Source organism: Crocodylus siamensis, chromosome 9 (genome assembly GCF_052110815.1).
Source record: "Crocodylus siamensis isolate JL-2025a chromosome 9, ASM5211081v1, whole genome shotgun sequence".
NCBI lineage: Eukaryota > Metazoa > Chordata > Crocodylia > Crocodylidae > Crocodylus > Crocodylus siamensis.
Window position 1 is genome coordinate 66,169,425 of NC_143403.1, and position 26,796 is coordinate 66,196,220.

At 40.8% G+C, this 26,796-nt stretch overlaps 1 protein-coding gene across 1 annotated transcript in view; it reads right to left on the minus strand.

The window, feature by feature from the left end:
- GLT1D1 (glycosyltransferase 1 domain containing 1) overlaps nt 1-26,796 on the minus strand; it is an 89,772-nt gene that overhangs the window by 53,519 nt on the left and 9,457 nt on the right. The window contains exons 2-4 of the mRNA XM_090062448.1: nt 22,377-22,525; nt 17,416-17,521; nt 9,378-9,429 (exon numbers count right to left, since the gene is read on the minus strand). Of these exons, the coding sequence (XP_089918574.1) occupies nt 9,378-9,429; nt 17,416-17,521; nt 22,377-22,525 (307 nt within the window). The remainder of the gene's footprint in view (nt 1-9,377; nt 9,430-17,415; nt 17,522-22,376; nt 22,526-26,796) is intronic.

A 26,796-nucleotide genomic window follows, 5' to 3' on the forward strand; every position in this document is an offset into this window, starting at 1 on the left:
AAATATTGCCTTAGAAAAACGGTTTTCAAGTAAAGAAAGGCTGAAGTTTCAAAAATTCTGGGTCAATGCTGGTTTCAAAGCAAGAGACTCATGGATCTATAACTGCCTTTCTCGAAGAAGAAAAACAAAGCCCACCCACTTCTATCACCTTGTCGGATTGGTGTTGCACTTATAGATGAGCTTATCTACATAGAGAAAGGGATCAATATAGCTTCATCGATTTCATAGACATTAGGGCTGGAAGGGACCTCGAGTCCAGCCCCCCGCCCGAAGGGCAGGAAGTCAGCTGGGATCCCAGCAAGATAAGCATCCAATTGACTGTTGCTGTAGTACAACAATTAGTTATTCTGGGAAAACTGGAATTTCAAAGTAATGCTCTGCATGGACATGGTACTCTGGAGTGAAAGTGATTTGATTTTGGAAATTTCACTTCTAGGTTATTCCTGAGTGGCTATGCTGGTCAGCGCACACCACATTTGCAAGACCATCTTCTGTCAGTAGATTCCACAGGAATTCAAGCTGCTAAGTTAGCTGCATCCTATATAAGTCGTAAAAACAACCAAGTGAGACTCTAGTCATGAAGTATCCTCAGGTCCCTTTTGTATTCCCAAAACAGCATTAGAAACAACCAGAGGTTGCTGCGTGCTTTTAGTATGTCGAAAATGTTGTGTTCACCCAAACCCACCATTGCAAATATCTTATAAGTGCTGGCTACAAGCCCTAAGAGGAGGTATTACGCCTGAATGTGTCAACATAACAAAATGGATTATTATTGTGCTGCTGTCAGATACAGCAAAATAAATAACATCTAATCCTAAGGTAGCACTCTTTTGGGGCATATCCCCACGAGTGGGAACATCCATTTCCCTGGGGACAAATAGCAGCACATATTTGTGCTGCTTGTCCCCAGGCAGGTCCCTGCTCACATGTTCTGGTGCATGGCAAACTGCCCCAGGTCGCGTAGGGGAAGCTGGGGCCAGCACCTAGGCAGCTTCACCTGGGGCTCTTTGGACCTCCCGGGGCTGCAGCGGCAGCGATCTGGGCATGTGGAGCCTGGCCAGTAGCAAAAGCATGGCTTCAGATGGCCAGGCTCTGGTTTCTGATGGCACACACTGTAGCCATGTACAGCGCACCACCTTTTTTTCCCATGGTGTTTTTAGATATCAGGATGCAACACAGCAAATGGATCCGGGTGCACTCTGCGGCAACTTAGAAGGCTTTGAGGTGCCCCAAACCACGTGTGCCCACTCATGTGGATCCAGCTTTTGGCCCCCAAATGCTGAAACACTTCATAAACTATCTGGAGGATACCAGGAAGGGCACTGGCCATTAGTTAATCTATGCATCAATTTTCAGAACTACAGCAGTCGAAAAATTTGGGCCAGGTACTGACACAAAGGCCAGGCTTACCTCAGCTTCTGCTGAGAGTGATGGTAAAGCTCCATGTGACTTCAGGAGGAGCTGTGAGACCAGCACTCATTGCATCTGAAAAACTCCTCCTTACTGTCATCTTGTTACGAACATGTGCAAAAAGGCCAGGTCCTCGGCTCTGTAAAGCAAGTAGCTGTGTTGCACTGGCTTTATGCCATCAGAGGATCTAGTCCAAATACTTCAACAATCTTACTTGAGCACCAAAAAATGCAGAGCAGTTACACGTTTAAAATGGGGGCAAAACTAGTATTTTGTATTACTAAAATATGCACACGCAGGCATTCACAAGTGCCTGATTGCATGTATCTATCTATGTATATTTGGTGTAGTGCTCTGAATTTGCTCGATATTTTTTTCACTTGGCATGAAACAACAGCCCCGTAGGATCTAGCATAACCTTTGCTTGGCAGCTAACTTAGGAATCAAGTGAATGTGCAAAATCACTAACCTAAAAAAAATTGTAACAAAATCGGTTGTGGATTTGATAGCACCTGGGCAAACATAGCTCATGAAGCTCTATAATAACTCAGAGAGATTTTAAAATGGCACATATGGAGAGCGCGCTACTTCATACATGGCATTTATGCTATCAGATAGTCATTTTGGTGGAAATGAAGATTAATGCAAGATGTGTAAGTGATCTGTGCACTGATCTTAGATTTAAAAGGTTATTTAAAGGACCACATCCCCTTTATCTGCAACTTGGCTTGCAGAAAAGTAGAAGATACATAAACCAGGGAAACTCTAATAAGATGCAAAGGGAAGTTTAAAGTGTCCAATATAATGCAAGTGTTTAAATTGCATCATCTCATTTAATTTTTTTCAACATGCAAAATGACACCCTTGTTTAAAAATAAATCTGGGTTTATGTAACATGAAATGGCAAGGCCTGGTCTATGTATTTATGTACACTTTAGTGACTCAATGGGCCAGTTAGCATTCGTTATTCGTCTGATGCTGTGAGGACCTGAATACTTTCACAGATTTAAAGTGCATAAGAGACCATTATAACTGTCTGGTTTAAACTCCTGCATGACAGAGGCCATGAAATTCACCCAGTAATATCTGCATTAAGATTGATAGCTGTGGTTGAACTACAGCATATTTTTTTAAGATAGCCCAACTTGATTTGAAGACTGACTTGAAACTCCGTTTTCTCCTGTGTCCAAGCTTGTGGGACTCTCACAAGTCTGTGGGGACGCACTTGGTTGGCATCTTGCAGAACTGGGACCTGACTTTATTTAACCCATTATAAATGTAACAGATATCAATGTACTGTATAAGACTTATTTTACGAAGGGAATTATATCAATACTGTTCTTTAAAATATTCCATCTGAATCACATACAACAGAAAGCTTTTCCATCTCAGAGCGATCAGAAATAAACTCAGAGCCGTATTCTCCTGTCCCTTGTAGGATGAGAATTTCATATTTTCCTGTGTGTTACAAGAGGTAAGTCATGTGGCTTTGTAGGTGAAAAAGTTATTTAATCCTTACACAAAAATAAATCGCTGTACATTGTACAGTTTGGCAGCTTTGGGTGGGATGTGATTGTTGTGGAAACAGAGCTAAATTCTACTTCTGGACATTGGAGTGGCTTGATTGCATGCCAAAGAAGCAACAATATGAGCCTGTACTATGGTTGGTGCAAGTCTAATTTACCCACCCCTTTTGCAAAGTAGTAGTAGGAGCAGTCTGCGAAGGAAGCTGGTTAGTGGGTCTGGGGACTGGAATCGTTCTCACACATCCTCAGGGAGACTCTGATGTCTTGCCTGAGACTATATGATTTGCAGAATGGTGCTTCTCCTTCCTTGCAAGGAGCCTGAATAAGGAAGGAGGGGCAGCTTCTGTTCGGCATTTTCTGTCCTTCATCCAGAGTCATCCAAACTTTTAAGCACATGCTCGGTTAACTGGAGTCAATGAGATGCAAGTACACGGTTAAAGGTAGGCACCTGGTAAAGAGCTTTGCTGAACTGGGGTCCTTTCCAGGTTCTCCAGTGAATGAATGTGTTTTACCCTGACAAACCCATATGAACATACTATAGAAAAATAAATGGAGCGTGTGTGGGACAGGGCTGACCACTGATAATACTTTGTGATGGTCTTTTATTTAAAGAAATGCGGAGGGAAATAGTTACGGTGTGATAAAACTGCCAATATAGAAGGTCTTGCTTCTGAGCTGACATTATAATACTAGAATGAAACATTGATCATAACCACAAAGTCTTTTCAATATTTTCAACACATTTAGATTATGCATTATTAACAAGTTGTATTATGCACTTCATAATTGAAGATAATTAATCCAATACAATAAAAAGGTTTGAATACCATACAATTTCTTACATGTTAGTAATTTAAATTCGTAATTTACTGGCCAAGTAATAAAGCACACATTAGGGGAGTGATGAGATTCACATTAGCTTGTGTTAATATGCAAGGAAGGAAAATGTTCTGAAGAGAGCAGCACAGAAAGATGAAAGGCATAAACCCAGGATTTGCAGCTAACATTTACATATCCTTTGCTCTCTCCTATAGGATCAGGTATAACATTTCAGTCAACAGTATTTAAGAGGCAGATGACTCCCTAGAGAAATAACCTACAGGCTCCCTGTGTGTCTTGGCGCATAAATCCTTGGGCACAGATCTCAAAGTGATTATTGTTAGGCATCTAGTTCCCACTGAAATCAACTGGGGCATTTTCATACGTGCTCTCAATGCAGTGCCAGGCGCTTTTAATTAGAGAGCCACTAACGTGTATTAGTAGCGCAGTGCACCTCCACGCTAAAAAAAAAAAAATGGTGGCGATGCACTTTGAACTAGATGACATTAAACATGTTTTAAACATGCACATGATATGTGCGGTTGCACATCAATTTATCTGCTCCAGAAGACTCAATTAATCGGGTCTGCTCTGACGTGCTGGATTTCCGGCATGCCGGAGCAGGCTCCTCGCATGTGTGTAAGTGCCCTAGTTACCTAAATACCTTGGAGGAATTGGGCTTCAGTCTCTCTGTGCTCTAAAATGAGTATAAACACAAGCCTGTGCTTCTTTCAATTGTAAAGATATATATTTATATATAAGATATATTTAAGATATATTTAAAGATGGAAAAGCCCCCCGATACTATACATTGGTGGGCCTTACAACTACCAAAGATTGATATAGATTTACAAAAGCAAACAGGTTTTTAATATACATCTCAATTATTATTCAAAATGTGGTGTGCCGGACTCCGACATTAGGTATTTCAACGTCCAGATTTACTCTGTTCCCTGTTCCTATGGCCATCAGTTTGTTTTGCCTTTCTTCTAGTGGAATTTGTGGGACAGCACCATCTCTTTTTGTGTCTGTCCAGAGCATAGCATGTAGTAGTCTTTATTGAAAGCAAATCATAACCAAATTAATAGACCATAAACTAGAACTCATACCTTCATGTGTTCTCCCATTGAACCAGGTCAAAATCAATCAATACTAAAGGAGTTGGAGATAGCATTAGCAAACAATTTTCTGTTGGTGGAAATTGGGGAGAACGAAATGCAAAGGGGAAGTGATTATATTATTATGGAAATTAAAATCAAAGACGCAGTGTGTGCACTTAGTTCTTCCAGCTTCTTGCGATTATTGTTAAAGGTTATTAGACCACACAAGGAGATATGCAGAGGAGATGGAGCAACAATGAATTGTTAGAGACAAATCCCCTCTTAAATACCTGGAATCAGTCATACTGCAGCTTCCTCAGGCAAGGTAGTACTTGCAAACGGTGATGATTCTTCTGAACTCACCGTCGGTGCAAATTGTCCAGGTGGCAGAAAAAGGATTTTTCTTGTTGTCTGTGGATCAATTTCCAGATTAACTATTCCTGTAATTAGGAAATGGATACACAGAGCCAAGTTCTAGTGTGCTGCACAAATGACTGCAAATCGAGTTCATAATCGTGCCAAAGTATAATCCCAGGCACCTATTTTTGGACCAAACTAATCAGCCCAACAGAAGCTTTGTGTCTCCTGAAGCCAAGGAGAGGCAGAGCTGCCACACCAGCCTCTTCAATTATAATACATCCTCCCCTTCAAACTTGGCAAGCTCTGCTGCCTCCTACGGAAGATGGATTTGGTCACAGCACTCGGTTTATTAGCGCAGAGACCGCAGCTATATCCAGCTCCTTGCGCCCTCCTTATTTTTAAACATCTGTACAGAACCCAGGTTACAACCTTACAGGGATGAGCTCTCATCTTAGATCTCTGGTCCAAGGGTCAGCAACCTATGGCGCATGGGCCAAATTCAGCCTGCGCATCCTGCAGAGCCGGTGGCTTCTTTGGGGGGTTTCCATGACCATAGGCTTCACCTGCGTGGCAGCCAGGTGGTGGGGAGAAGCCACCACCAGGGCACTGTCAGGGTGGCAAGCAATGGTTGTGGCCTTGGCTACAGCTGTACAGGCCAGGCCATGCATGTAGGCAGCCCAAGTGTGGAAGCCAAGCTGTGTGCTAAAGCAGGCCCCTGCTCCAAAATCTTCCTGACCCCTGCTCTAGTCAACAAGCCTGGAATAGAGACAAAGTAAAACACTTCAAGCTGGTGAAGCTCACATGTTTTCAATCTGGAGCTAGATTCACTGCTGCAAGCAGTTGGGAGATATGGCAGTGCAGGCACAGTGTTGGATGGTTACTGGTATCTAACTTTGGAGGAAAAGCCCAGAATAGATGAGCCTTTAAACGGGCAGGTTTAGAGCCATATCTTCAGCTGATTTAGTTTTTCACGCCAATGGAGTTGAAGGGCATGACATTCATTGATGATTTGGTCAGAAATGTAAGGTCAACTAAAGGAAGTTGCTAGAAAAGTGCAAAGTCTCAGTGGCACTAACGGCCTTTTTTGTAAACTAAACCACTTCCATATTAAAATGAATCGAAACCGTATTGTTTCCTTTAATACCTTCTAGCACATAAGGTACAACTGTGAAACAACACAGATGCAAATGGCAAGAGGAAAAACATGACCAAGCAAAATGCTTCCAGTTCTGCCTTACTGGTGTTTAGGAAAATGTTCTGTTTTTCTGTTTAATGGTAATTAGTAGGATTAGCTAAATTATATACTGGACCAAATCTGTTAACTAGTCAGGATTATAAAATAAAGCAAAATCCAACAATATTGTAAACGGAGGAAGAGAGAGAGAAAACCAAAATGTAATTACTTTAAAATGATGTCTTTAGAAAGAATGCCTTGACAGAAATCTTACCAAAAGAAAAAAAATCCCATTTTGTCCAATTTCAATTCCAATCAATTTTGGCCAATTGCATCATTTGAAGGACTGGTTTCTCAAAGCACGTTAATGTCCCTGGCCCCCTGATATCTTTAAGTGGCTCTCAATTTACCCTTTTCTTTTTTTTTAATCCATGTCCCCATTTCTTTGTTCTAGTTTATATTTTTACTCAAGTTACATGGAGGACGAGTTTGGAACAAGATCACCGATGTCATTCTCTTTATTTTCTTGAGAGAGAGATTGTGCTAGCTTTTGTTTCGATCCAAATTCTGGAGACCATGCACAGCACAAGGATTCAAGTAGTGAATCCTTTTAACAATACCTATTCGAAGTCGTGCCCATCAGACATCCCTTCTCTGTGCTTGGCTCCAGTTGTGGGCAATAGAGATGGGAAGTGGAGTTTAAAAGGGCCCGAAGGTTCAAGAAGCTGTCATACTGATGCATGGCCTATACATTTGCTCTGAACAAACTGAAGGGGGTGGGAGGGAGCGGATGACAGTGGAGGACTAGAAGCAGGCTCAACCTTGGGTCCTGGTGCAGGGGACAGCCTGGACTGCTGCCAGTGGGTAAAGTTACAAGGGTTTTTTTGTGCTGACTTCTGGTAGGTTTGGGCTACAAGGAATCTCTAAGCACCTGTGCACTCGTACCCTAAAAAAATGAAGTCCAGTCAATGCATTTCCCATGTTAGTTAAGGGGGATTTGAACATCTGTCTCTGGAAATGAATCAAGCTACTAAGCTCCAGTTCTTGGCAATCCTACATGACATCTGTTCAGAAAATTAAAAACTCATGTGAGCACTCCAGGGCTGCTCCTGCCCTCCCCGAAGTCTATGGCAAAGCTATTGCTGACTTCTGTGGCAAAGGGTTAGGACCTGAATGAACATTAATCCCACTCTTTCAATAAATCCCATGTAAGATGGCTCCTGTACCCAGATCAAATGCTACTGAGGTTAGTGGGCCTATGTAAGCACCAAAGGGTTTATCCATTGGGAGCTCACCGCAGGCTCAAGGCAGAGAGTGTTAGGCATATGCACCACAAAACAAATGCAACATGCTTTCTTTCAGAGGCACATACTTTAAATACAAAAGGAAATAGTACATCAAAGGTTCCCCACCAAAAATAGTGTTTTGATTATGCCCATCACTTTTCAAAATGTATCACTGACTTCTACACAACTGTATTAGAATAGGCCCTTTAACAACGTTCTCCCTTTGCGGTAAAGATGATGGGCACGGTTTGCCTTAAGTATTTAATGCTTACTTTAAAATCGAATTCAATATTGGAATACATGTGCTATGAAAATAATAAATGGAGCAGTAAGTAAAACTAGCCAAGTGTTTAGTCAATATAATTATGGATTTTATTGTACATTATTCAGCCAGCCCTATAGCTAGCTATATAATAGCCTTCAAGTAAACTGTTGAATAACATACTTTTTGTTGAATGTGTTATTCGAATAATTTTATTCAGTAGTTGGCCAGCAGTAACATTTGGGATAAAAATAAAAAGCATTTTGTTTTTCTGATGCCTACATCCGGCTTTTCAAAATTATTACGTATTTACGTGCAATGTACTCCTCGTATTATAAATAGGGGTGAGAGAAGGGGTGCATCATGGATTTGGTGGTCTTACCATAACTTTCATTTTACCTCTGCAATTCACCCTCAAGGTTATGCCCTTCTCAGTGCTGCCAAAGCAACACTAGCTAGCTGGAGATCTGGCTGAATCATTTACAAATTATTTTACAATTTTTGTTGTTTCAAGTAAAGCTGCTCAGTAAAATTCTGGCTACATGAAGGAGCTTGTTAATATATGTAAAAGGAAAAATTATGTGCGTATGGTCCCCTCCATTACAGGCATACATTACAGGTATCATGCAATGAACTTGGAGATCAGCCACATGTGCAAAATACCTATCGCACAATAAAAAGCTCCAGCCAACTATAGTTAGACCTCGAAAATGTGTGCTGACTTTACAGCTGGTTGCTTTTGGGCTCCAGTTCACATGTGTAGCAAGCAAGGTCTCCCCCGCAGCTGGAAGCCCTGTCAACTGACAATGCTGCACAATGCGCAGCCAGGGCTGGGAGTCCTGCAACTGAGGGGACTCTCAGCCTGGCAGATGTGCAGCAGAGGGACCCAGAGTCCCAGGGCTGTGGATGCAGGGTCTGGGTCCTGGTAGCCAAGGGGCCCATGTGCCCTGGGTCTGAGGGAGATCACACCTGCCACGATGTCCCAGCCTTAGGGGTGGGTGAAAGCACTGCAGCGGACAGTAGCCGTCATGCCCCACCCCAGGAGCCCCCTCTAGCCACGGGAGCTCGCTTCTTGGCAACGTAGCAGGAGCCCAGGATCCCACAATCTCCCTTCCAGCCACGTACCTGTAGCATAGCAGGAGGCGCGATTATGTGGTTCACTCCCTGGATCCCATTGCCCGTTTACCTGCCCGTATAGAGGGGCTCTATGGTATTAGGCAAGACTCGGTTAAAACAAGAACATTTTGTTTTAAATGCTACAGAGCAGCACTCTCTTAAATGTCAGATGCATCTGACCTGTCAAAGTACATACATATACTTCCTTTAAAAAAAAAGAAATGCAAAGATTATTACAATTCCCAAGCAGTGCTCAGAATAACATTTTAGGCTAATGCCTCATTGATAGGATAACATTTTAGGATAATCACCATATAAACATACCCACTCTCTTTCTGCCAATTCCTTCATTTTCTCTGTGAAAGCCACCGCAAACCTAGTTAAGAGGACAAAAAGATGGCTGCAATCATCCGCTTAAAGCCTTTAAGCATAACAATAAAGGAGTGTTTCAGAACAAAAATATATGAGAGTAGGGACTGGAGGCTGACAAAAGCTATGGTAAAATGGAAATACGGGAAGGGGGTATTTGTTCTACCAAGAAGGTGTTGCTAATTATCTCTCTAGGCTTTAGCTGGATTTGCAAGCAACTGAAAACTCCAGTAGAGTTAAAGTGAGGATTTCTTGCATTCAGCAAAAGCCTAACTCCCAAAAATGTCCCCTGCAGTTTATCCAGATTAGCATAGCTGGCTCCAATGGTCTGTTGCTCTTTTACTTCTACCTTGAAGTCTTGAATTTTGGTATTATTTTCTTGCAATCAGAAAGCTGGATAAGGAGGAATCTGAGGTCAGCTACTGATAGTTTACTCTCCTGCTACCCATACTTCTCTCTGCTTCGAGTTTAACACCAATGAACACCCAATCATCCTCAGCTTCCTTTTCCCCACTGTCTTCTTTTCGTTTCAAACTCTCGTGCCTATTTGTTGTTTGTTTAACAGACATTGGATGAGAAATGTATTTATACCTGTGGGATCAAAAGGTTGTGTGCACTGAATGTGTGTATATGAGAATAATAAATTAATGTATTTAGTTGCAGTATATACCAATTTTAGGGGAAAAGATGGGTAAGGATGCTAGGCTGGGACTCGGGGAAACCTGGATTCTATTTTCTGCTCTGCCACATACTACCTGCGTGACCTCTGTCAAGTCATTTAAGTACAGACTCCCAAGGATATTTATTTGAGTAAATAGACATTAGGCGCCTGAATACCTGCAAGGATCTAGGCCTGTGCTTCAATTCCCTGTCTGTGAAAAATGGGGACAACAGAACTTTTCTAATTCACTGAGGTTCATGAGGATAAATACCGATTATGAGACAGTCAGATACTACAGTAATAGATTGAGGCTTTTTTTTTTACATCAATTTATGGAAACATCCAAAGTAAAGGATGACTATCAGCACGCAGGTATCGACTGAAGATGTAATACAGCAGAACGTGCCGTGCCTGACATATTCCAAGTTAAATACATTGGGGATTTTTTTTCCCCCTTCCTTCAGGAGGTGAAAGAGATAACTAGGGGACCAGTGAATTACGAAGTGATTCTGAGTAACAAGCAGGAATGGGTTAAGCATCTCGAGATGGGAATCATCCTCATGATGAAAGTTATCCTGGGATAACAGTTTGTGAATCTACGTAGGGAAGAAATGAGAGCATTAAAACAATAACAATGGCCTTCAGACTTCAACGCATTGAGGGAACAGGGGAAGAAATCTGAAGGGAAACCAATTCAGAAGAGCTGGCAGTTTCTAAGAGAGAAGATGTGAAAGGCAAAGAAGTGAAGTGTCCCGCTACGGATAGAAAGTACAGTACAAGACCAATATGACTAAATCAAGAGGTGCCAGCAGGTCAAGCGGTACTTATCTTGAAAAAGAGGACTCGGGGAATTCTAGGCCAGTGAACCTTGCCTTGAGACTGGGAGAGATAGTGGAACAAATTACTGTCAATAATCATCAATTAAGGATCTAGAGAATAATAAAAGCCAGCGAACATGGATCTGTCAAGAATAAGCCGTGTTAAACTATTCAAATTACTTTCTTTGACAAGGTAACTGAAAGAGAAGCAGTAAATGAGGATCTATCTTGGCTTTGCTAAAGTGTTTGACTTGCCACCATATGCTGTTCTCATAAGCAAACCTGGAAAACATACTGCAACGTGGGTACATTACTGGTGAGGAAACCATACTCAGAACAGTTATCAAAAGTACACTGTCAGACTGGGAGGAGATATCAAGTTGTCTTCCACAAGGCTCAGGTTTGGTTCCAGGACTTTACAGTATGTCATGAAAGACATACGGAAAGTATACTTATAAAACCTGCAGATTACATGCTGTAATGGCTGCAAGCGCTTTGGAGGATGGGGATGATCATGGTAAATTGGAGAAATGGTCTGAAATCAGTAAGATAAAATTCTTTTATATATATAAAAAAAACCAGACAAGTGCAAAGTGCTATACTTAGGAAAGAAAAATCAAGTGCACAAATACAAAATGAGGAATAACCTGCTTAGGCAGCAGTATTACAGAGGAGGCTCTCGGGGTTATTACAGATCACAAACGGAATATGAGTTGTCAAAGTGATGCTGTTGCAAAAAAGGCAAATCTCATTCTGGATGTAGTAAGAGGGGTGCCACACATAAGGCAAGAGAAGCTATTATCCCATTTAATTCAGGATCAGAGACACGGCAGCTGGAGTACAGCATCCAGTTTTGGGCACTATGGTTTAAGACAGACATAGATAAATTGAAGGAAGTCCAAAAGACGGCAACCAATAGAAGGGATTTAAAAAAGTCAATCTATGATGAAAGGTGGAAAGGGCTGGGTTTGTTTAGTCTAAAAAAGAAGAGAGAAGATGACAGAAGCATGTAATAAGTTTTCAAATGTGTGAAAGGTTATTATAAAGACGACAGTAACATTTTATTCGCCTTGTCCAGGAAAGGTAGGATACGAGATAATTGGCTCAATTTGCAGCAGGAGAGATTAGGTTAGGTTACAAAAAAAAACCCCAAAATATCTTCCAACAGCAAGGATAGCTAAGAAGTGGATCTGGCTGCCTAAGGAGGCTGGAGATTTAAAAGAAAGGATTAGACAATAGACATCATTTATCTTGGATGGTCTGGGTATACTTGATCCTGACTTAAGTGCAGCGGCTAGAAGAAGTGACCATTGAGCTTCCTTTCATCTGTACATTTCTACGCTTCTTTAACCTAAGGTTATGGGCTTTACACAGTGCTTTCTATCTTCAAAGAATGGTATGAACATCAACTAATCAGAGCTTTCCAACCTCTTTAGGGCAGGCAAGTAATATTATTTTCATTGTACAGCTAGAAAAACCGTGGCGCAGAATGTTTAAGGCTTACACTCCCACAAGCATTTCTGATTCTGGTTGTCTGTGTTTTGACCCGGCTTGTTTTTTCAAGGATACTTAGTATATGAAGGTCTAATTACAATTAGTGGGACCAAAATATTGAATACGTCTAGACTGTGTGTCCCAGGCAGTGATCTTTATAAGGACAGACTGCACACAGCACCGAGCAGCTATTAAGAATGTGCTTAACTTTAAGGTAACTTTAAATCCCGATGAGATTTAGCCATGAGCCTTGACTGCTGTCCTTAAATGGGGCTTTAGTGATAATGCTTTAGTAATTGATCCACTGTGGTTCTTAGTGATAATGCCTTAGTGATTTTGTCCCAGTAAGACTTAAATAGGTGCACAAGTGCTGCCATGAATAAAGAGTCTCTCCTGACTCAGGGGGACAGGCCTCAGTTCAACAAGGGACACGTATATTTTTCCCATGCCAGGGATAAAAATGTGTGATAACCGTTCTTCTACATTTAATTTGTGATGGTGTTTGTATTTTGTAACAGTGGCATAGCAAAACCTATACTGATCTTCCTGAGGCTCTCACACCTTGCCTCCCTGTAGTTTCTCAGGGCATTTATACACATGGTGTGGGACATGGCGCTGGGCGCTTTAATTAGAGAGTCGCGCTAATTAAAAGGGCCTGAGCGTCGTATGTATCAGGGCCGCCGCACATCCCCGCGCTGAAAAAAATGGTAGCGGGGCACTTCGAACTAACGCTCGTCGAACATGTTTTATTCCATGGAGATGCGCGGCGACGCTGATGCACGTGACGCGGAAAGCTGCCGGACTGCGCCGATTTCCGTGCTTCAGCAGACTCGATTAATCGAGTCTGCTCCGACGTGCTAGATTTCCAGTGGGTCGGAGCAGGCTCCACACACATGTACAGGAGCTCTCTCTCAAAGCCTAGAGGCAAAACGCAATGAAAAACGTACAGCTACAGTGATGCTCTTCCATCATGAGCTGCTAAGGTTATAATCTGTTGGTGCAAAGTCACGACTGCTCACTGGCTGTCATGTAAATGTTTGAATACACTTCTTTTCATAGTAATTAACCCTCTTTCCATGCAATTGTGCAACTGTATTTATCACGCAGTATAACAATGCCTTCCATATATAAAGCTTGACAGCTTTAAAGCCATTAAAGCCTTTGCAAATGCTTGTTTGCTCCAGTTGCATATACTCCCTTTCCAGTTTTTGCCATTATATTTTCAATAGTTCACATTAACAAGCAGAAAAAGTTGTTGCTCCAAAGTCCACAAAGTATTATCAAATTCAAGGAGCACAACCACCACTTAGAGGAATTTGATTAAAAATGAAACACTCGTTATAAAGCTAGACACAATTCAATACTTTGTTTTACAGAATCTAGTGGCATACTGTGCCGGTCATGTAATCTACAATTCATGAAACTTTCAGCAATCAATAAAGAAAAAAAAAAATCAGTGTTTGTTTTAATAACTAGGCAATGAATAATACTAGTGATAATACTGCAGGGGGGATCCATTCAATGGTGCATCTAAAAAAGTAAGTTACTCTATATCAGAGAAAATATTGCAAACTGTGAAAAACACCCAGTAATAATATTTGAAGCACCAGACAAAATCCAAGCTAATAAAACACAATTAAAGTTCGTATGTTAATTATTGCACCAAATCCTTGATCAGTGGGGATCCTGGTTTTCTCTGATAAAAAAAAATCCCCAATTTTTGGTTTAAAAAAAGTAACCTAAAATCCACATTTTTCCATTATTAAAATGAAACACCACCTACATATACATCTATATATGGGGGGGTGTTTCATTTTAATCTCTCAAAAATGTGGACTTGGGGTTACCTTTTTAAGCCAAAAATTGGGGATTTTTTTAAATCAGAGAAAACCAGGTTCCCTGCTGATCAGCCATCGTTTCTGCATAAGTCAAATTCTGCAAGTTTCAAAGATGATGTACATCCTAACTACAAAACCACGAGCCACCGTGGAGAGCCTTCAAAGGGGTGGGGAAAAAGCAGCCTTATTCAAATGTAAATATTTTCAGTTTACTTCAGTTTAACACTCAAAATGATTTATTTATTTTTTTAAATTGCCAGGCCCCCATTTCTCTTTTCTTCTCTTCCAGTTATGTACCTGGAGGGTTTCTATGTGGTATCTGATATTCTACCTATTTGCTTACCAACAGAAATAAATCTCTAAGGCCCCTACCAGGGCAGCATTTAAACTGCATCTTAACTTTAACTATTGAAGCACATGCTTGAATGCTGTCCTGAATCAAGGCATTAGTGATAATACTTAAGAGTATGTTTCCACAGCAAATTGAAGGTGTGATCATCTCCTGAGCAGGCTTCCTTGGGCTAGCTTTAATCTAGCTGGCACAGATAACAACAGCTCTGAAGATGCTGGAAGCAAAGCACAAGCTGGCCAGGGACCCGGGATGCACATTCTGGTTGCCAGCATGTGGCTAAGCCTGCGTTTCACCATTATGATTACACCTGCTATAAGATTAAAGCTAGCACAAGCATACTGCCCCATGTAGCAATCATACCTTCAGTCTCCTATTCAGATGTACCTTCAATGAAAATACATGAGTGACCGGACAGCTCAGACTTAAGAATATGCGTAAGTGCTATTGTGAATAGAGATACTTCCCTGAATAGGGGGCTAAGCCTCAGCTCAGCCATGTTTTTATAGATATTCCTGACCATAAGCAAATCAGCAGTTCCACTGGCTTTTCTGGAGCTGCTCAGGCACTTAAATTTCAAAACCAAGCTTGAGTATCTTGTAGATTTTGAACCCAGAGCCCCAGTCCTGCCATGACTTTCAAGTGGGTAGATCCACTACTCAACAACCTTTATGCATCCTCCTTAGTACCTTCCTCTATGGATCATTCTGCTGAAGTCCTGCTTTATTTATTGGGACTTACTTAAGTTGTAGTTTCATGGTGTTTGGAGAAACCGCGAAAACTGGCAGTATCCACAAGTGCTGGGAAATATTCCACTGGCCATGATTTCCCATGAAATCAACCCAAAAAGAAAACCCAGGGGCAAATAATATGCTGTTTCATCATCTCTCCATCCTTACCGTGATACTCAGACAACACTGCAATCCTTGCAGCCACTCTCACGTGCTTGAGACTTACTGTCTTCAGCAATGGCAGAACCTCTCTGCCAATCAGTGGTGAGGGGCAGAGCCACTAGAAAATGCCCAAAAATCAGTCCTTCAACACAAGCCACAAAAATGGCTTCATCTGGCCATGAGTTATATAGGTCCCTATTTATTTACCAGCAAGTAAGTTGGGTGCCTCCTAGAGTTAGGCACTACTTGATATGAGTAAAGATGGTAGAAGGGGCCCCTCCATAGAAGTTAAACCATCTGTTAATTTTGTATTTAAAATTACAAACAAATTGATGACACCTTTGAAGGGTTCTGATTTCCAATGAGAAAAAACAACCTATTGACCCACTGATGGCTGGACTGAAAGCCCATCAAGGTCAATGGATTTTGAATCAAACCCCAAGGAAAAGAGTCTCTCCCTGTCAGTGTACAGAGATGTTAAATATGGTTAAACTAGGTTATTAAAAACTCTCTTTATTTTAAATGCATGTCATAATACAGCATTAGTGCTTGAGCTATCTCAGCTAATTTTATAATTATGGCACCTGCGTTATCTTTATCTGCAAAAACAAACAAACAAGCCTCAATCCACTGACTATTTGTAGGAACTGTCTACATCTTCTCACAGGGTCTGGACTGCTTTAATGATACAGCTATAATAAGCAAAATGTTAACAGCTATTAAAAAACAAAAAACAAAAACAAAAAATCATTTCCAAATTCCCAAGAGTAACTCAAAAAATTCTCACCAAGATGTGTGAACAAGTTTAAATCTATAATGCACCGCTCCAAACGCAAATGCTTTTTTAGTTGTAAATTTTCTATGAATACTAACAGTTGGGAAGCAAAGCTGATAGGACGGGTGCTATTTGTATTACAGAATGTTTGTATATATTTGACTACATCAGATATACATAGAGGGGAAGCTAAAAGTAAAGTGGAAAAGAGCTTTAAAAATGTTTCGTTTTGTGGCAGGGGCTATGTGAGACCACAAATTAAACATGCTTGTTGTTCTTCTTATTGCTTCCTTCTACCACCGCTAGAATACCCCCTTCCTCTTCGCATGCATGCATCTATTGTTTTAAGGAACGGCTGTGTTTTAGCAGGCAGTGCACTGGAGTAGTAAATTAGAACCATAAATTCCATTAACTTTTAATGGGATTGGACTTCCTAACAAAGGCCTCTGAAAATCCCACCCTAGGAAACCAGGCTTCAATCCACAAAGCTTCCACCATATCCTTGAGTGACCTTGGGTAAGGCTTTTGCACAGTGGCAATTAAAGCATGAAAATGAAGGGAATGAGTAGAAGTCTCTTTTCCATAACGTCCCCTCTCATACCACTGAACTCTCATCAAACTTTTACTGTTATCATTTGTTTATATAAAGATATCAAATATAAGATTAGGTTCTCCCACACCCCCCCGAAGCAACATGGGGAAAAGGCTCGGGTTGGGGTCTCTATCTGGGTATGGTGCACATGGAAAATCCTTCCCTGTGCCCAGCTGGTCAGCAGTACTGACACGGCTACATGGCCGGGTAAAGGCTGAGCTTCTGCCTGCTGTGCTCGAGGAGGGAGCAGCCCGAGCACCATCTGACAGTAATGTGGGGTGGGGAAGCAGAGACTGGAGGGGGTACAGGTGGCGGGGGGGGCAGGAAGGCTGCAAGGGGAAGCAGGCAGAAGGCAAGGGGGCCACCTGACCCCTCTCCCCCAACCACTGCTTCTCCTGCTATAGCAGCAGGGAAAGGGAATTAAGACAACCCTCCAATACTTATACTATACAAATTTATACATTTCCATATAGAGAATCTAATTATTGGGAGGTCATCATATATTCAGGGCCGTCTTATATTCGAGTAATTATGGTAATAATCTTCCACCATAAATCTCACATTTATTGTTACCTAGCTTCTTCTAGCACTGCCCCCATCACCCGGTGTTTCTCTTCATGTTTGATATCTTCATTTATGTCAGTCCCACCAAAGATGATTCCAAATGGGATGCTACAACCTGAAAAATAAAAATACATGAGACCAGGCGGCTCTCTAAATGTTATCCAATAAGTTAAGTACTCAAAAGAAACTAGTACCGAACAGCATCGGTGACAAAGAGATGTTGTGTCTTTGACAGTCTACCACCAATCCAAGCTATACTTCTAGTCTTGTGCTTTGAAAGTGTCACTTCTTTGAAAGTGATACCTGGATAATCTTGAATTGTCATGGATGTCGCACTGAAAAATCATGCATGCTAGTGTATTATCTATCAGGTTTTCTTAAGCCCCGAGCACACTCAAATTAAAATGTGTTGCAACAATACAGAGCTTTGCATATCTCTTTTTTTGGGACCAACATGGCTACAGCATAGATCTCTGAAACATGGAAAATCCCATATTTCAGCATGGAATACCGGAAAAGTAAACCTCGTTGCTACCCTAGAAAGTAGGGTTTTTCACCTTCCCGTCTGACTCTGATATCGAACACCTCCAAGCCAGCCTAATTTGCACATAACAGAGCAACATGCTCACAAAAGGACTCTAAGATACCCAGGGAATAAACTCTCACCCTCTACCTCCTCTGTGCAAAATGAAGTTTCTTTCTACTTAGGAAGACTTTTACAATCGTTGAATTCTCTCCAGCCTGAAGAAGGGTGTATGTGCCTGAAGGCTTGCAATGAAAGGAGTTTTTTTGCTACTATTTAGTTGGTCTAATAAAAAAAATATCGCCTCTTACCCAGGAGCTTTGCAATAGAACAGCGATTGGAACAGTTTCCATATTGAGCAACCCTCCCAGTGTCCTACAAGTATTGGTTGTACTGCAACATCTAAGAAATGGTCATTAGTCCAAGTAAGGCAGAACCGGAAGTCTGCGACAGCAGTGTTTCTCAGCTGGTGGGACATGTCCCACTGGCAGGATGAGTGTAGGTGAGATGTGGGGAAGTGGTGGTGGGCGTTTCCGAGTTCATTGCCAGCACTTCTCTTGCCATGTGCTGCTGGCACTTCTGCGTTTGCTCATTGACCGTCTGCAGGGGAACTCCCCCCACTCATCATTTAGCATGGTGGAACCAATGGCTGGTGGGATGTAAAGTGCAAAAGGCTGGGAACCGCTGTGCTACAGTGTCTCCCTAGAGGACACAGGCAGACAAGAGTCTTTGGGTAAATCTGATATCTTTTATTGGACCAATACAGATAGTTGGAAAAAAAAATCTCAGCAAGCTTTTGGGCACAAACACTCTTCATCAGGCCTCTGGCTGCTCTACCTCTCCATCCAGGAAGAGCACAGACCATCTGCGTACGTTTCCTTACCCTGACGAAAGGGTGTTTGTGCCCAAAAGCTTGCTAAGAAGAACTTTTCCAAGTATTTGAGTTGGTCTAATAAAAGATATCAGATTTACCCAAAGAACCTTGTCTGCCTACGTCCTTAGATCAACACAGCTACAACCTACATCCCTAAAGGATAGGCTAGGGGTGGGCAAAATGCAGCCTGTGGGCCAGATGCAGCCTGCCAAGCCATTCTATCTGGCCTGTGGGGCCCTAAAATATTTAGAAAATTAATATTTATCTGCCCCTGGGCTGCCTGTCATGTGGCCCTCGATAGCTTCCCAAAACTCAGTAAGCGGCCCTCCGCCCAAAATAATTGCCCGCCCCTCAGGCAGGCAGTTGCAAACCCTGAAGCATCACTGAACCAACCATTCTTTCTAATGCGATGCAACAGCGCAAGTGCTTTGTGTTTACAAATTACCAAAAACAGATGCTCCCAAGCATAGGAAAGACGCTTCACAAATCCTGCAGGGCAGTGGTGCTGTAATAGTGGAAAGCAGTTCACTAGCTTTGCAGGAGCCTAGATACTTATTCTTGTTACACTAGTTGTCTGGGTACAAAAGCCTGGGGTAGATGCACTGCATTGGGGTAAACTGAAAACCCATGCAGACTTACATAGTGCCTCCATACCAGCCTTGTTACACTGATAGCACAAGCTTTTATGTATAGCCTAAGCTACAGAAAAAAGCAATAGAGAGAAAAAAAAAAAGATTTCATTCTAATAGGATCTGTTTGTTTGGAGCCAGATCCAGGAAAAAGGTTTTCCCTTAAACTAATCAAGACAATGATTAGTCTAGCAGACAATGAGCATTTATCCTTGATTCTTTAAACATTGCAACAGCACTAAACACAATTAAGTGGTCAGTTTAACACCTCGTTAAGCTAACAAATAACAAGCTGATGCCTCCTAATTAACAACATACCTGCTTCCACATTCCAGATAAGTGAGATGATCTCATTTACTTGGTCTGATAAAAGATATCGCATCTACCCAAGGAACCTTGCAGATAAGCGAGATTGTACTTCTGTAAAAAAAACCCCAAACAAACAAAAAAAACCCCAGGTCTCCAGTAACACTGGAAAAAAGGGATCCAGCTAACAGAGCTGTCATCAAGGAAGCTGATTTTGTGGGCTTTATAAAGAACTGTGATGTTAGGATAGAGGAGACTTTATCAGCTATATATTGACTTGATTTTGGAGCTGTAGTTTGTTGGCACTTCGGGGTAAAGATCTTTCCTGTTCATATAAAGATCTTTCATGTGTCTGAAGTGCTGCCCTGTAGAGGATAACTAGTATTTCACTCAATATGCTCTAAAGATGACTTGCAAAGGAATGGAAATGTGCTTTGTTTCTCTCCTTTACTTTTGGGTGGAAGTGATGTTAACAATTCAGCATGTGGCACTCTTCTCTCTGAACTTTGGACCAATAATAAAGATGGCATTAGGGGAAAACCTGCTGCTGCTGCTGTTGGTACCGGTGCCGTGTTTTGGAGGAGACAGAACTGACCTTGAATACTCATGGCTACTCAAGAATCAATGACGTTTTTCCCAGAAGTTGGCATTATGAATGGTATCCAGACTAAAATCCAATTTAAGCATTGCCCTTCTTCCTATCCAAACTTCCTCTGTAGTTTCAGGTGAAGATGGTATTCAAAATCCCTGCCCCATTTTTTCCCCAGAGATACCGGCTTTTCTTGGATGATAGAAGTATTACGTATGTTTATCGTGCTTTTGGAGCACTTGGGTAGAAAGACAAAATAGAAATACAATCAGTTGTTCTTTAATGTATTACAGAGCTGATACTGAAACCCGCTCTCATGTAGATAGGGTCATATTTACATATGATGCTGTACTTAGAAATGTTCCAGTCATTACATGTTTCTATTAATATAAAGTATATAGGAATAGATGTGATTTTAATCATACATTTCTAAAAACCAATTACTGCATCTCCTTCAAATCCTCTTTTTTTCCCCTTAAAACAGACTAATCTCTTCTAGATTTGTCAGTTTGATCATTCTAGTAATCATATTACTGCATTTCATCTTGCAGCTTTCCATGTATTTCTTTTTAGTATAAGGCTGTCTGATATTGCAGAAGTTCTTAGGAACAGTGTGACCATGGTCTATTTAGATTAATAAAGAAGACTTTCTAAGTTATTCAAGAATCAAGGTTTTCAGGCCACTTGGGATTTTAGGATGGGATTTTCTAAAGTGCTTAGCATTAGCTGAACTCTGCTGCCATTGCATTCAGTACAGTAAGGGAACTGGGCCAAACAACAAGCCCCATGGAGCTGGAGCATCTAACCCTATGCTCATTTCTGTGTACAACAATTGGAGAGACAGTCTCAACACCTTTCATCAGCCTTTGCTGTTACTATTCTGGCTCTTGTCATATAATCAACATTTCTGTATTGCAGTAATGCAAATCACAAAACAGAATTCATTTTACAGAATTATGACTATTTTGCAGTTGTATTCTACAGTACCCAGTCTGAATCTGGGCACCTTTGCCATAAACAGTACAAACGCCTAGAAGCAGCAATACCTCAGGCTTTCTGAAAATGTACTAACATTAGAAAGTAGAGAGACTTTTGAAGCCTGAAAACTAATGTGATGCAATTCATTTTCTAACCTGATGAAAGTGCCAAATGTATAATGAGGGGTGTTGGCTGTAGCTGTGTTAGTCTAAGGACACAGGCAGACACGGACGGTTCTTTGGGTAAATCCGCTATCTTTTATTGGACCAACTCCAGGAAGAGCACAGGCCATCTGCAGACGCTTCCTCTGCCTGACAGAGGGAAACTGTACCTGAAAGCTTGCAAAGAAGAATTTTTTCCAACAATCTGAGTTGGTCTAATAAAGCGTACAATTACACATTTACACAAAAGTGTTTTTGTGTAAATGCATGGACCTGGATAACACGAATGAGAATTTGAAAATGACTGTCCTTGAGATTTCAGCAGGTGAGGGCATCTTAATTTCAGAAGCCAGACTTGTTAATATGTCATTAAAGGCAGACTCAACTTTGTTCTACTTGACCAGTTACAAGAGAAGATTTTATTATTTGTCAGATAACATGCAGTTATCCGGCAGTTTCGCTGGCATGACTGACAATGCCAAGTTATTCACATCTAGAAAACATGATTCATTTTTTCCCAGAAAATCAAATTAGCCTCTCTTCTTTCTTCTCTCTGACCTCTGCTATACTTAGCCAAGCTATTATCTTCCCCTGAAAGAGCATATTTGTTGAAAATATCTTAATGTTAATGTAATGCTCTTATCTTAATAGAGTAAAAGTACTTAATTATAAAACATGTTGTAGGCTTTAGAAGTACATTTAGTTAGTTTTCTCTTCTTTGGCTCAAATCCCCTGAAGAGAAACACTGTCAATGTTTATTATTAACATTTGCTGAAATGGATAAACAGAATAACTACATTATATATGGGTTTATACACATTTTCCACTTCCAGCTATTTGTATTCATCTTTCTCTTTTCAATCTCTTTCTTTTAAGGGTTATTTTTACTGCTAAATTGAAAGAGGATTACCTTGCAGAAGTCTGCCTCCTTTATAAAGATGAATGGCCAGGGCTGCTTCATACTTCTCTGCAGAGATTAAATTTGCTATTTCAGATGGGCCTTCATAACGAAAAGCATCTTTAAGAATGCATGTATGACCTGCGGCCTCTAGATGATCCCTTCATCACAAAAAGAAATAGAACAAGAGGAAGAGGATAATGTTAATACACTGCAGGCTTGCCATTATGTTGAACAGTTTAATCAAAACATCTCACTTAATAACTTTCGCCTCAAGATTCACCTTCCTTAGAAAACCTGGCTTAGAAAATACTTTCCCATGGAAAGATGCTTTCTGCTGTCCCTGTGAACATCTGATCCCTATGCAACATAATAGCTGCATCCCGTATAAATGGTCTGCTCCTGCAAGGTACTGAGAGCCCCCACTTTTCTTGGACAGCAATGGAAGTGGAAGAAGTTCAGCACCTTGCAGGATGGGAGTTTCTGAACCTGATCCACCTCCTAGTAAAGTCCATGGGAGTGCACTGTGCGCAGGTTCAGAACGTAAAACGCCCGAAAAAAGACACGAGAACGAAAAAACATACAAAAAGCATTCAATTAATTAATCCTGTTACAATAACCACACATACCCTGTGCAAGAAAAATCCCTGCTTCAGGGGAAAAGGAGTTGAGATTCGAGTGGAAGACCTAAAATTACAATCCATGGACACCTATTGACATGTTTGACTTTGGGCTTAATCTGTTCTCACCTCAATTTGCCTATCTGTACAATAGGCTTAAATAAAAAGGATAATGATCTTTATCATGGTATCATTTAATAAATCACTATTTAACAAATGTTTGCATGGGCATAACCAAAAGTTAAAGCTGTTGAAATTAAAAATCAAAACAGAGTAGTTATTGTTGCCTTTTTATACATGCTGCACAACAAAAAATAATGCTACATGGCTCTTCACGTTAAAATCCTGATCTAAAGACCATTGACAATTGGTAATAGGGCTGTTATCATTAGCCAGTGTGAGGAATATTTTAAGAACTTGCATCTCTTAAACATATAATAAAATAACTTCAAATGTGAAGTGTTTATGTTTCCAATATCATAAAAATAAGACTTCCTTTTTTTGTGGTTATTATATATTGCTCCAGTTGGTTTATTTCTCATCAGTGTGTTAACTGTTCTGGTGTTAAAATCTCCTAATTCAATAGCTTCTTGAGTATGATTCTTTTTCCTTTCCTGGTCATTTCATATCCTCCCAATGAATGTAACTATCTGTCCTGCAGAAGTTAGGCATCATTGCAGAAACGGCTGCTTAAAAAGCTGTAAAATGTCTTGAGGCCTTGGGGAAAGTGCATTAACACCGTATCAGGGAGCCTTATTGGCATAACATATGGTCCGGTATCTCCTCCTCATTCTGAAAACAAACTCATTTTACTTTTGATTTCACAATTTGAAACACCACCAATAAATTCCACCAAGTACTAATAAATCATAAAATGCAGCCAGATTGGGAGCCCTTTATTCTCATTGTTGAGAAATTACTCACATCAGCAGCCCCATGGATATGTGCAAGTATCTGATCACCATTTGTAAGAGGTTCACAATTTGATTCTAAATAGTAATAATAAGAAATAAACCCAAATCCCACTGCGGTAGAAGCATACTCTCTCAGGCAAGCATCCAGAAGTTCACAGGTGCTCATTAACTTGGCTAAAAGGTTTTTTTGTCTAAAAGATTTCTTTTTCCCTTCAGTATTCCAATTACCATAAATCCCTATCATGTACAAGCAATATGTTTGCATATTACAATTAATTTGAAAATAAGTCCCTACCACTACGCTCCAAGGAGATCAGAGCCCAGCAAACTAAGCTACGAATTTTGATCTGAAACTACCTTTTCCCCTCCCCACCCCCAATGACAAGGAATAAATATAGGTCTCTTCCTCCAGTTTCCACGTTCCAAATCTCATTGCAATTTTTGAGCCTTTCCAAGACTTAAAATGCAGGGAAAAAAATGTTCTCCAACTTCGCAGCAATTTTGCTCACTAAGGAACATAATCATAAAGGTTGCTCTGTCCATGTTACTTTAGATTTTGATCTTCTCTATAGAACAGCCATGCATACTGAGCACAGCTAAAAAGTCTGGGATTTTGCAAGCTTGAAATTAAAGAAAAGTTCTTGCAAAAATCTTGTTGGTCTAATAAAAGATAACATCTCTACTACGAGTCCCAATTGCACGTATAAATGGAACTTAATGGTGTTATCAAAAACCACAGGTTTAATACAATTGAGAAAAAAAACCCCAGAAAATGTATCTAAGCAAGACTGCCCTATGTTTTACTTAAGCCGGGGCATTGAGGCTAGTTCCCTGACACAGTAGTTTTGTAGTACAGAAAGTGAAGATGTATTTTACTTGCCTTTCCCTTGTGTGCAGACCAATGTGCGTGTCCTAAAGAGTCGCACGCTATTGAAACAGGATGAAAAATGTGGCAGAAAGAAAACTGCAGATCTTTGCTTTGAACCACTCTGATAGCTAGCCAATGGACAATAATTTCTCCACTTCAGCTATAGCTGCTACAAATGGGGCTGGTGGGATCAATGGTAAAACCTGCTAACGAAGCTGTCTGTGCCGGAAACAAATCAAAGTGGAACAATGATAGTCTTGATGGCAAATGGGGCTGGAGATTTCCTTGAATAGTCCAGCGACGGATATACCGCCTTTAAGTCCCTTAAGGTAGCAGAGCCTAAACTTGCAAATGGTGAGGGCTGAGATGTGATGGTGATGCAGTGTTGTAAGGAAAAGAAAACGATTCTCAATAATTTCTAAAAGGGGAGAGGCCTGATGTCGCAACTGCTTATGCACATGCATAAGAATGACTCATTACTTGCTTCCAGTTAAGCACATCCACAAATGTTTGTAGGATCAGGGCACTAAGCAATAATAATCTATTATTACTGGAATGTACAGAATGAAATGTTTAGAATCTGGAATATATAGAAATGAAATTTTCCTTTCCTGTGAAAGGATTTTTTTTTTTATTTCTTGGAAGATAATTTCTTATATGCTTGCACAGATATGACAGCTTCATGGCAGACAGACAGGTGGAGGAGCAGCTATTTTAGAAGATTTTTTTTTTGTGGTTGTTGTTAAAGGCTCTTCTGCCAGTGAGGTCACAAATGTCCCTGGATCAAGCCAGCACATAATAGACCCATTCCTGATATCTTTGTTTTCTCTTCTGATAGAAACTCAGAACTCAGATTATTTTGCTAGTGCACTAACAAACACTTTTGGAATGGAAAATAACATACATTTCCTGCTGTCTGTAAAGCTAATGCAATACTATGTTCAATTCAACAGGAAATACTGAGTTGTGAAGCTTTTTCATTACTTTTTTATGCACTGTGTAGTTAACTTGTGGAATTCATGGCCGCAGGGTGTGGTGGAGGCGGATAGCATGGCCAGATTCAAAAAGGAACTAGATAAATTCATGGATGACAGATTTATTAATGGCTTTTGGAGATGTTTCCTCTGGCATCTCTAACCCAATAAATGGCAGGTGCCAGGGAGCTTGCTGAATAGGGGATAGATCACTGTAGAAATATCCGGTTGGATGCTCTCCCCATGTGGCATCCACTTCTGCCGCTGTTGGAGACAGGATGCTCCAACTGGATAAACTGTTGATCTGACTCAGGATGGCGCTTCTTATGAAGTCATATTATCCACTATCTACAATGATACATTTCATAGCAAAAACTTTCCCTAACGTGACACTTGTGACACACCGCCAGATTTTGCCTTGTTCAGCCATGCGTATTACTCCAGCAATTGCCCTGCAGAACTCAGGCTATTCTGTGGAGAGTGAAGTCCTACTTCCAAATCAGCATGCGACTATGAGAAGCTGACCCTTGCCTGCTTCACTAGGGAGAAATTAAGTGACAGTGGGTGATTCAAATTTCCAACTATGTCCAGATGAAACAGATAATTTGTTAAGGCAAGGTTTGATGGCTACTTGGAGACAAGTCATACTTGCATATTACTAAATTAAATACCCTAATTGAGAAAGAATGTGAACTCCCAGCTCACTGTATTAGAATTTGTTCTCTGTCTGTAGGCTTCAATTACTTTAACTTTCTATTATCTAACACTTTTTGGTACTGTGATGATGGGTATTGGTTACTGAATTTGATCCTGAGAACCAGGAGCTCTTGTATCCTATCGCTGGCTAAGCCACTGACTCTGACCAAGCTGCTATATGGACCCAATCCTGCCCCTGTGATGCCATGTAAGACCACGGTACACACTACAACTCAAAATCAAGTTGTATGTCTGTTTCTTCATCTCTGGATAAGGGAAAAATAACATCCGCTCACCACTCTCACCTAAGTGCTTGAGCATTATTTACAGTGTGCTGGAAATGCAAAGCAAGGGAAGGGT